The 10,789-nt window shown below is 36.7% G+C and overlaps 1 protein-coding gene across 2 annotated transcripts in view; it reads left to right on the top strand.

Annotated features, from left to right (window-relative positions):
• OLA1 (Obg-like ATPase 1) overlaps positions 1-7,568 on the top strand; it is a 101,915-nt gene extending 94,347 nt beyond the window's left edge. The window contains exons 6-8 of one of the 2 annotated variants that reach the window (XM_009332647.1): positions 661-760; positions 2,837-2,959; positions 7,044-7,568. In XM_009332647.1, coding sequence (XP_009330922.1) covers positions 661-760; positions 2,837-2,959; positions 7,044-7,145 — 325 coding nt within the window. In that variant the 3' untranslated portion in view covers positions 7,146-7,568. The remainder of the gene's footprint in view (positions 1-660; positions 761-2,836; positions 2,960-7,043) is intronic. The other variant, XM_009332654.1, reaches the window with a different exon arrangement.
• The last annotated feature ends 3,221 nt before the right edge of the window (positions 7,569-10,789 follow it).

Raw genomic sequence — 10,789 nt, forward strand, 5'->3', positions numbered from 1 at the left:
CCTACACTTTATTAAAAACTATTTCCTTGCAGTAATTTAATTGCTTGCGCTGATAGAATAATAAATGACAGAGTAATTACCATTATAAAGAGAGAATCTTCTCCTTTCTTTACCATGAGACAGAGTGAAAAGATTTATTTTAAATTAAGTTTTTAACTGTCATCTGTCATCTCTGTACAGTGTTTTAATTATAACATAGGTATTAGTTATGTATATTTTTGAGAAGGAATGATCACCAAAACTGTTTCGTCATCCATGGGGAATAGGGACGGCAGAGAAAATTTTGCCATAATTTTTTCTGAAGAACTATAATAAATTGTTTCAATATTGAATTTCAGTCAAACAGTTATGCTTTCATGACCCGGAGTCCTGAAAATTGCATGAGACCAAAAGTGCTGCCTGATAGGGTGATTTAAATTTATCCCATATTTCTGTATCCTGCCAAATAAACAAATCAAAATACTGTCTTTATGATGCTGCAGTAAAAAAGTAGTTCTTCTGAAGAGAGTTCAAAGAAAAAGGCTACTGCGATTATTGCTGTGTTTAAAAGTAGACGCAGTGTCTTCAAAATATGTGATGTCTTTCCATGTAAATTGATTACTTGGGGCATTTAGCTATTTTATGTGTATATGTTGAATGAATTGGATTCATTTTTTTTTTCAGTGCTTTAGCAAAGATCATTAAGGCTGGATATGCAGCACTCCAACTAGAATACTTTTTCACTGCAGGCCCAGATGAAGTGCGTGCATGGACCATCAGGGTAAGATTCATACTTATTCATCAGCTATATCCAGTTCCACACTATTGAATTCAGATTGATATCACTGACTTTGAAGTTTGTCATGGTGGCGGTTAGCTAGTCATTACAGATGAGGTTTTTGTCCAGGATAACTTTAATTATTTGTGAGCTGCTGAACAGTGAAAGTGGAGCTGCATTGATTGAGGCAGGTAACAATTGATTCTGCCTATTACATAGTCTGAATTTCTTCATCCTGTAGAATCTGTCTACCCTCCTCCTGTGGTCAGAGATAAGACGTACCAGTATTGTGCTTGCTTAATCTGTGTGACTGGGTTTGTCTGCAGTGAAATTGATGTTGCTTTTCATTTTGTATTCACTAAGTTTGTTTGGGTTGCGGGTGGTTCATTCCTCCTTTGCTTTGCTCGGATTACATTTTCAGCAATAAAAGCAATATAACATCATTATATCCCTCATGGATACACAGTTGGGCTCAAAAACCTAAAATCAGTGTGCAGTAATTCAGGTCTTTTACTGACTTCAATATTTAGACCTAGCTTATTTTTGTAGTTTGTGTGTTTATCCGGGAACTTATGTAATGCCTAAAATTATATTATGTATTTTAAATATTGATGTAGAATGATTATAGCCATAGAGATCAACTAATTTATTCCCAGAGGACAGTAAGAACTGAGCTGTAGTGGTTTGCCTTTGAATGTAAATATGTTATAATATAAAGATTAGTAATGAAAAATATTTTGAAATGCATGTAGTTACAAACTATCTTAAAAATTACAAAAATGTCAACTTTTGGAGGTGCAGATCTGTCACTGAGCTTTTATTTTTTGCATCGGTGTATTTAGTGCTGTGCAGGGAATTTCAGTGCTGTATGCAATTTCGTTCAATGGAATTAATTTGTTTTCATTACTCAACATAATTTCCAGTAAATTTATATTTTTATTAATACTGCTGCAGATGTTTGTGTATATATTTTAGCACGTTAAACTTATTTTCCTAAAAGCACATTTATTTTTTTAGCCTTTTCATCTCATCTCCTTTTACATGATAACTGCTAGCTGAAGTCCCTGAAATAGCTACCAAAATAATATAAAAGCAGAAGTTCTGTTGTTCTGATTTTTGCCATAGTTTCTAAAAGCACATTGTGAAACGCCACTGTTTTCAGTAGGAGAAATGCTTGCTCTTTATTAGAAAATTTGAAAGCTGGTTTATCTTAAGACTGATTGTAAGTATCTTTGATTTAATGTGCAAAGATATTTAGTCAGGTAAGCATCAGTGAGTAGCCATATTAACCCAATACATCTTTTATTGTAAAAACTGTGCTTTACACTGTCAGACTCCTTAGCACTTTAACATGCTTTATTAAGCAGCCTTTAGGTCATCATTATTTCTCAAATTTCTCTCCATGGTTGTATGTGCACAGAATGTATGTCCTTGTAATTTAAGGCATGCAGTTACAATGCATTCTCCTCTATTGCATAAACTTAAATTGTCTTACAATAGTTGCCTGTGATTTTTTTTATTTTTTAGTGATTCAGTTGTTGACGTTTTGGTAAGAATACTCATTTTGTTCTATATTAGACTTAGTAAAATTATTCTGAAATAAAAATAAGATAATACATAGGGCTTGAGATCCATAAATCATTTTTGATTACAAATGTGGTTCGCCAGCAAATGTTATCATTTAATTGAAAGTATTTGGACATAAGTAAAAGTCTTGAGTAATTCAGATTTTAAAGTTATTTAAAAATCTTTATTTTCCTCACTTTCTGTGTGGAGAGCTAGGGATCGAAGTAAATCCCACAACAAAACACAATCATAGCTTCTAAAATCAATACTGCTGTTGATACCTATTAGGAAAAACAAAGCTGCCCTTCTTTAATACCAGTTGGTTTATCTGTGGCAAAGGCATCTATCTGTATGTCCCAATATTGAGAATTACCCAGCTGTGTGTGTGACATTTTAACTGATATGAAACAAAGTTTCAGCAGATCCTGAAAGCATATCAAAAAGGAGAAACCTCTTTCCTGCAATCAGTCTTCTTAAATGCAATTAATTTTCTTCCGGTCTTCCCTTTGACAGAAAGGGACGAAGGCTCCTCAGGCAGCAGGGAAGATTCACACGGATTTTGAAAAGGGATTCATTATGGCTGAAGTAATGAAATATGAAGATTTTAAAGAAGGAGGTTCAGAAGCTGCTGTCAAGGTGAGCTCCCCATCTTTTTCTTTTCCTTTCCTCCATATGTGCCATTTTTCCATTTCAAGTCTGTTTTTCACAGGGAAGAAGTTCTTGATGCTAAGCGAATCTTAACAGTCACCTCTAGCAATAGACCAAAATCTGTTTTCATCTTTTATTTAGGAAAGAATTCAAATGCACCAACTTACTGAACAGGAATGCAACTATTTCAGTACCCAAGATATGACCGTTCATGGACTAAATGTCAACACTAAGGCCAAATGCTATGCTAAATTTTTCTTCTCTGTTTACATGTTAGTGTTCAGAATTTAAAAAGCTTTAAAATGAACTTGTTTCTGAAAAATCAAATTTTTAAGATGAGATAGCAGATTTTTGAATCACCTCTAAAAGGAAATGCAAGAAACACAGAAAATCTGTTTCTTCTAATAATGTGTCATCTTGTTTTGAGTTTGCAGTGAAGGTATTACAAATGTCGGATGCAAATGGTTAAGAAAATATTGTATTATAAAAATGTATCTTTTTTTTTCAGGATTAGTGGATTCCACTTCTAGACTCTCATAGGCATAATTAGAATCTTAAAATTTACCATTTCAGTATTTAATTCAGTCTCCCTTTGATGTCTTATTTAAAAATGCCATGCCTTACTGTGATTGTTCAGGGTGCCAGTAAAGTTGTATGTAGTCCACAAAAATATATTACAATAGGTGAAGTTTCCTAGCTGCTGTCTACTGAATAGACAGTGAAGAAATTTAATGAAAAACTTTTTTTCTTGAGCTCACGCTTCTTTGTAGTGACACTTCTATTAAGAAGAGTTTTATCTGCTTTCTCAACACTAGAGGGCAGAGACTGATTGGGTGCCCAAAGTTGTGCCCTTCTTATAGCTGACAAATTATAGCTGATTTGAAGTTATTAAATATGAAATGAACTTGTACATGGCAAATAAATGTCATAAGAAAAGCTGTTCTTCTCTGCATTGCTACTGCATTATTTCCACCTTCTTTAAGCAGAGAAACTTCCCTTTATTTCATACGCATTTGATTTCTCATTTGGCATTTTTGAAGTTTTATTAAGATTCGTATTTTATAAAATTGCAATTACAAAGCACATTAGTTTGATTTAATCAATCTCAGTGTTTGAAGGTTCCTACACTCTATAATGTGTTAAAGAATTTAAAAGGTTCAGCTTTATTGTTTGCTATTTGATAGCTTGAAAGGTATGCAAAACTATGATTCCAGATTCAGCTTATTCTCAGTGGTATCACTAAGGAAGATCATACTGAGCAGCGGGACTTTAATAGGTTTGTTTGAACCCCAGGAAGTGAGGGGGGAAAAAAATCCCAGTATAATTGGTTCGTTGCGGCATGTGAACTGCCTTATGAAAAGGGAAGTAGAGTTGGAGTTGTAAAGTGAAACCACAGCTATAAATAAATCTAATATTCTGCAGTCAGAAACCACTTTATGTAACCAAGACTCAAATTTTGCCAGCAACAGTTTTTGAAGCTCAAATCTGAGTGTTTTCCCTGAGAAGCCGCATCAGTTAATACCTATTAAATTAATCTATATAAGTATTTTGCTTATGTATTTTTATTTGCTTTTCACAATGTAAGATTCTAGACATCAAGCTTCCATGTTCAAATTATATGGAATGATTAAATTTTTATTGTTTTGAAGTATCTGTAAAGCAAGCATATTTGCATTTGTTACTCAGTTTTTAAATCAAGATTAGAAAAAAACCCTTGCCTTTAGAAAAATGCATTTTATTACTCTAGTCTTTTCTAATTTGCATTTAATACAATGTTTCATGCCATACACAATGCTAATTACTTTTATTTTGCTGATAAATTTCAAAATTAAATTTGGGAGCTTTTAGGAGTCAACTGAAATAACAGTGGTAATGGGAGTTGCTTGCTTTGTATGTTATCAAGTTGATCGATTTTTAAGTTTGATTTTGTGTGTGTCTAACAGCAGTACAGCATAACTAATTTAATGCCAGTGCTGTGAACTATACACTGAATAGCTCTGTGTGGGCTTTGTAGTCTACAGGGATATCACATTATTAGCAATCATATCTGCTTAGGCAAAGCTGGCTTCTACAGATGGCTGCTTTCAAGTGCAAATGAACTGGTTAGACGTGTCTTGTTTAATACATACTCAAGATTCACAAATGGGTATTGATTTTTTCAACCAGTGTTTCTGATAGCAATGGAAATGGATTAAATGGTCTCTAGAGAATTTAAAGGAACACTGTCACTTTTAATTAACTGTAAACTGGTAACAAAAATACATAAACTTGCATTAGTGTGTCAAAATGTATTTAATTAAAGAAGTCTGTGCCACTTGGACAATACTGCTAAAAAAAAGATCCACATTGTTACTTTGTGGAGGTCAGTTTTTTCCTACAAATATTTGTGAGTAATAAATGTATTTGACTGTAAAACGTCTCTGTACCTGTGCCTGCAGCTTACGCTTGCTGATAATTTTTACAGCACTGTTTTATTAGTGTTTATGCCATCAATTAGTCTAATTACTCTTGACTTTAAGCATTATTAGGATCTTCAAAGGAAAGAACTACTAAGTCTACTTGAAAGTAAACCTTTTATAGTCTAAACAAATTTCCAGGGAGGGGAAATATAAAAACATTTGCAAAGTCCTATTTATTATTTATCGATAGTGTCATATGGGATAAGGTCAGTTACTGTTGCACTACATATTTATTGTCGAGGCTATTTTATCTGCAATTTTCTGTAGGCTAGCATCACTGGTGACAACATTTAAATAAGGAATGACAGCAACAAGGTTATCAAGCCTCTGAATTCCTAGACAGCAATATGGGGAAATACGTTGCTTTACAGAGCAGGTTTTGTGAAAGAAAGGTGTCTAAGTTAACTAGGTACCATTAATCTGATCTGTTCTACTGCAACTAAGGTCATTAGTTAACAGCTTTCCTGTAATGGGATCTTAGGATGCCACCACTGTGATAGTGTCATTGAGAATAATGGCACAGTGAGGTCTTGCATGGAAGCACTTTCTCCTGCAAGAGAAAACTTCAAAACAGGAATGGTTATTGAACTAAAGCAGAAGCTCTCAACTTTTCCGTATTGTAGATCACTTTTCAAGATAAATGCTTCTGCAGACGACCTCCCGCCCAGTCTGTCAGTCCTAATGCCACAGCTTCTCTGTGGCCTCTGTAATACTAAGTTTAATTATGACGAGATAAAGATAGAAAAATGTAATAATAAATTCTAATGCAGAGAATGCTGATATGTAATAGATTCCTTGCCTATTTTCTGCTCTCCTCAAGTACAGCATTTTCATAACGAATTTCCTTTTCATGTCTTTGGTCTATATGCCTCCTCCTGTATCCTGGTTTCACAGCCTATCTGCTCTTATATCTGTCCTTCTGAAGCAAATTTCTTCTAAAGGAAATTTCTGACAGAAAAACTGGGCCTGTATTTTGTGCTCTTCAGTCCTTCATTATCTGGGCACAAGCAGACAAGAGAGCCCCGCTCGAAGCACAAGGCATGTACAGTTGTGACTTTTGCATAGTGTTCCCATCTTTAGTTTTGACAGTACTCGCTTGTCCTTTGCTGGAGCGGCTCAGAAGCAGTTCAGATACCAGGTTAATAGCCATGCAGCCATGACGCAAACTGTTGCTGATCGCCCTTTCCAGCAATACTTTTTTAGACTGACTCCCCGTTCCAGCAATACTGTTTTAGATTCCGGCTGCCAGTGTTTGCCATCTGCAGGTTTTTTAGATTAAGAAAAAGAAAGCCTGAAAGCTGGAAAAAAGAATATTTAGTTGTTTTAGTGTCCTTTATCTTAAGACTTGCCAGGGTTTACAGATTTACCGCTAGATAATGCCGATGGCATTTAAGTACCACTGATTCAGTGGAGGTTAGATTATTTTGATATATATTTTATATGTATGTAAAACCAAATTATGTCAAACTGAGGAGTACTGCAGCTGTCAGACTCTGAAGCTGAAGTAGTACCATTTCTTTACCAAAATGTATTTAAATAACTACAATTTGAAAATACTATAAAATGTCTAATAAAAAAATAACCCATTTTCCTTTTGTCTGTTCTATTTACAGGCCGCTGGAAAATACAGACAACAAGGCAGAAATTACATAGTGGAGGATGGAGATATTATCTTCTTTAAGTTTAATACACCTCAACAACCCAAGAAGAAATGAATATCAGATGTTGTTCATTGCTCAGAAATAAACTGTGCTGCTTCAAAAAGCATATGAATTTTTATTTAGGATGGAATATCTGGAAACAAAAAGCATACAGTTTCTACCTAGGGAACTTCCCCTCCCCCCAGTGAAATTATTCTTGTTTGTTTTGAATTAAAATATGGCACCTCCAGTGAACATGCAAGTTCACTAAATGTGAACAGCTTTGCATTTCAAACGATTAAGACCCTACTCCAAATTGTAGAAGCTTTTCAGGAACCATATTACTCTCATGATACTTCATTAATCTCCATCATGTATGCCAAGCCTGACACGTTTGACAGTGAGGACAATGTGGCTTGCTCCTTTTTGAATCTACAGATAATGCATGTTTTACAGTACTCCAGATGTCTACACTCAATAAAACATTTGACAAAACCAGCCTTGGTGTGTTTGGGGATGTCTGTATTGACTGACTGTGGTGTGCTGAATGCGATACGGCACCTGGTGGATGCTGATTACAGAATTTTAAGACGTGTATGATACAGTAACTGGCAGTGTGGGGCAGCTGCAATTGTATCTCGAAAGTGAGTCTTTCATGGGAATCAGAAGATTAGGATGCCAATGATTTGTCTCAAAAAAGTTAATGAATTTGTAGATGGACATTCACTGAAAGATGAGAGTAAGGATAATAAGAATGATGCAGCGTAAATTATTTTTACCGGAGAGAGGAAATACGTGTAGAAAAAGCATGTTATCTTTGAGACTGAAGCTTTTTTGTTCAAATCATTTTGAAAAAGTATTTCATTCTTGCCTTGAAATTATTAAATTGTGGGGGCTGGAGCAGCGGTGCCTGATGTTGTGCATTGTCCTCTCAGGTCTGGTTTTCAGGCCAGCGGAGGGTGACACAGATAGTGTTGTGAAGGAAGAGGTCATGCTGTGCTGGGTAGGTAAGTCGTTCTGCTGAAATAAGGCTGCAGCTGTGAGTACTTTTTTCCCCGTCCTTTAACCATGAGGGAGAGCTAGTCTCTCTGGGTAACACAGAGAAATAAGTTGTTGGCAAAAATAAAACCAAGTTTGTACTTTTAATGCAAGCTGTAGAATTGCCCTTACTTGCAGTGTGTTTAATGTATTTAAAACAGGCTGACGTTTTCTGAAGTGCCTGTGTGCCTGTGTTTCAGCTACGGATTCAGAGGGGTCAGGGCTGGGACAGATGCTGATGTTACCTGTGGCTCGCTGGTGTGCCAGACCTCTCACGTCGCTGTGATAAATCTGCTTGCTGTCAACTTTGAAAAGGCAACTTACCACTGGCTAACCTCCCCTCTGTGTTCAAGATATTGGGAGCACTGGTCATGTCCTGCTCTGAGGCTTCCCTTGAGACGCCGCCTTTGAGCTTCATTGCTCATTTCTGAAAGAGTAAGACACGGGTCAGCCAGAGCCACGAGGCTCATTGTGGAAAAGTTGGCATCATGCCTTTAATTACACTGAGGAGAAAGAGGGAGGGCAGATGACTTCAATACGTAGTTGTTGATTTTGTTTTAAAGAGTATCTCCTTTTTTCATGGCGGCAGGAGCGGCGAGAGTATTGTGAAGCAGGGAAATTAGGACTTCAGATGTTTTGGAACCCTTGAAATTGTCTTTTGTATCGTCTCCCTGGTGCGGCTAGTGTTTGTTCTTGGCGTTATTTTGATGTTACATAATTGAGAAAAGATTAGGACCACCAAATCTTGTGTTAAAAGTTGAATCCAAAAGAAAACCCAGCCTACCTGTTCCTTCTGGAAGTCAGCAAGGTTGCTAGTAACAGAGAAGGGCTCATGCTGGGTTTGAGACGCAATGAAAGGTGAGAGAGAAGTGGAGTATGTGTGTTGGGGAAAGAGAAGTGACCTCTTTACTGCGCTAATACCCACTGAAACGTGTTCTTGTGTCCTGTCTGAAATTCGTTCTGGTTTCCAGAATATCCTCATGCTTCTTAATTATTACATGTCAGTGAAGAAGTTGTTAGAAAGGACAGCACCATTCATGGATTGCTTTTTATTTTTGCATCTCTTAGTTACATTTAATAAGCCATATTTTTTTCGATTTGAATGTGTGTACTTCACAATACCTCCCTGTTCTAAAAGTAAAAATAATTACAAATTGAATGAAGTTGTTCTTGATAGACAGGGGGTTTTGAAGTTATTACAGTATTCTGAAAATAGAAAACGAACTTAAAATATTTGCCACATCTTCTTTAAAAATATATATTCTATAACGTTTTATGTTTCAGCTTATTAACTTGCCTGAATAGTTTATCTCTTCAGCTGTTTTAACTAACGTTCTTTTAACTGGTGAAGTTAATCAATTATTCCAGAATAAAAACAAGTTTTATTAAAAGAAAGAATAATCTGATAAGCTCTGTTACTCCTGTCACTGGTGACTTGTGGCAACTGCCACATTAAATATGTGCAGCCTGTGTTTCTCCTCAGTGGGTCTATGCATTTAAGATGTACAACTCCTAAAAACTTGTGGATATATGTAGCAAGTTTCAAGCACTCTGTTTTAAATAGAGTTGTGATTTAACTTAAGCCAAGCGCACATTATTTATGCATTTCAACCTGCACGTGTGACTCCAGGTGCAATGTCTCCATCCTACTCACATGTGCTATTTAAGAAAAAAAAGTGAAATCTGCCTGCATGCTCTTCACTAAGTCTCAGTGACCTGTACTCACTGGGGGTGATGATGGTGAGTAGAAGGAGACATTTTGTTTCTCTAGCTGGAGAAGGATGAGAAAACATTGTAGGCACTGCTCTTCCAAAATATGGAAAGTAGGGAATTTTGCAAAGGAGGAGTGCTAACCCTTCCTCTTAACTTGCATTCCTCAGTGCCTAATAGCCATGGCGTTGATGGCATGTTTCTGGGATTAAACAAGTGCTAGTGGAACAGGGAAATCGCTGCTGCCTGCCTCCAAACTGACCAAAAGAGAGTGCCTGAAAGCGATGTGGAGATGCCAGCGAAAGCAGCTGTGCCTGTGCTGGCATGTGGGGGGTGACTGTGGGAGTGGATCTGGAGAGCGAAGCGTTGGCACGGAGGACTTGATGTTCCCACGGCATGTATTTGAGGGCCTACCTCGGACTAGTTGCAGGCTGGTCCCATGAGGAGTTAGAGTGCAGTTTTCACTTCAGTCTCAAGAGAGAACCAGCTTGCTATAAGATACCCGAGGGATAACCAGTTTGCCTGCTGTGAGACTCCTGTGCAATGCAGAGCAAAGCAGGGATAGAGTGAGAGAGAGAGAGAGAGTGTGTGTGTGTGAGAGAGAAGAGTTGTGATCGGGAGATTCACTTTTAAAAGTATGTTCCTGGTCAAATAAAAACATTGCTGTAGACAAGTAAGGGCTTACTGCTGTCTCTTATTGGCAGCATCAATAGCAATATCTAGGTGATGTGCTTGGGCACCCCAATACGTGACATTTCAGACCACTAAGAAGCACAAAGAAGAATGGAAATTTAACTTTTGAAGACTATTTGTACCCACAAATACTTCTCTCACGTAGGATGTAGTTTTCTGTCCTAACCAGCATTTCCCAGAACAGCACAAGGGGAGCAGGCTTGGGTTTTCTGTGTGGATTAATATATCATATAAAACATAATATTGTTTCCGCAGTATATTACCTAAAGTAAAACAGA

This window comes from Pygoscelis adeliae, unplaced genomic scaffold (genome assembly GCF_000699105.1).
Source record: "Pygoscelis adeliae isolate BGI_AS28 unplaced genomic scaffold, ASM69910v1 Scaffold160, whole genome shotgun sequence".
Lineage (NCBI taxonomy): Eukaryota > Metazoa > Chordata > Aves > Sphenisciformes > Spheniscidae > Pygoscelis > Pygoscelis adeliae.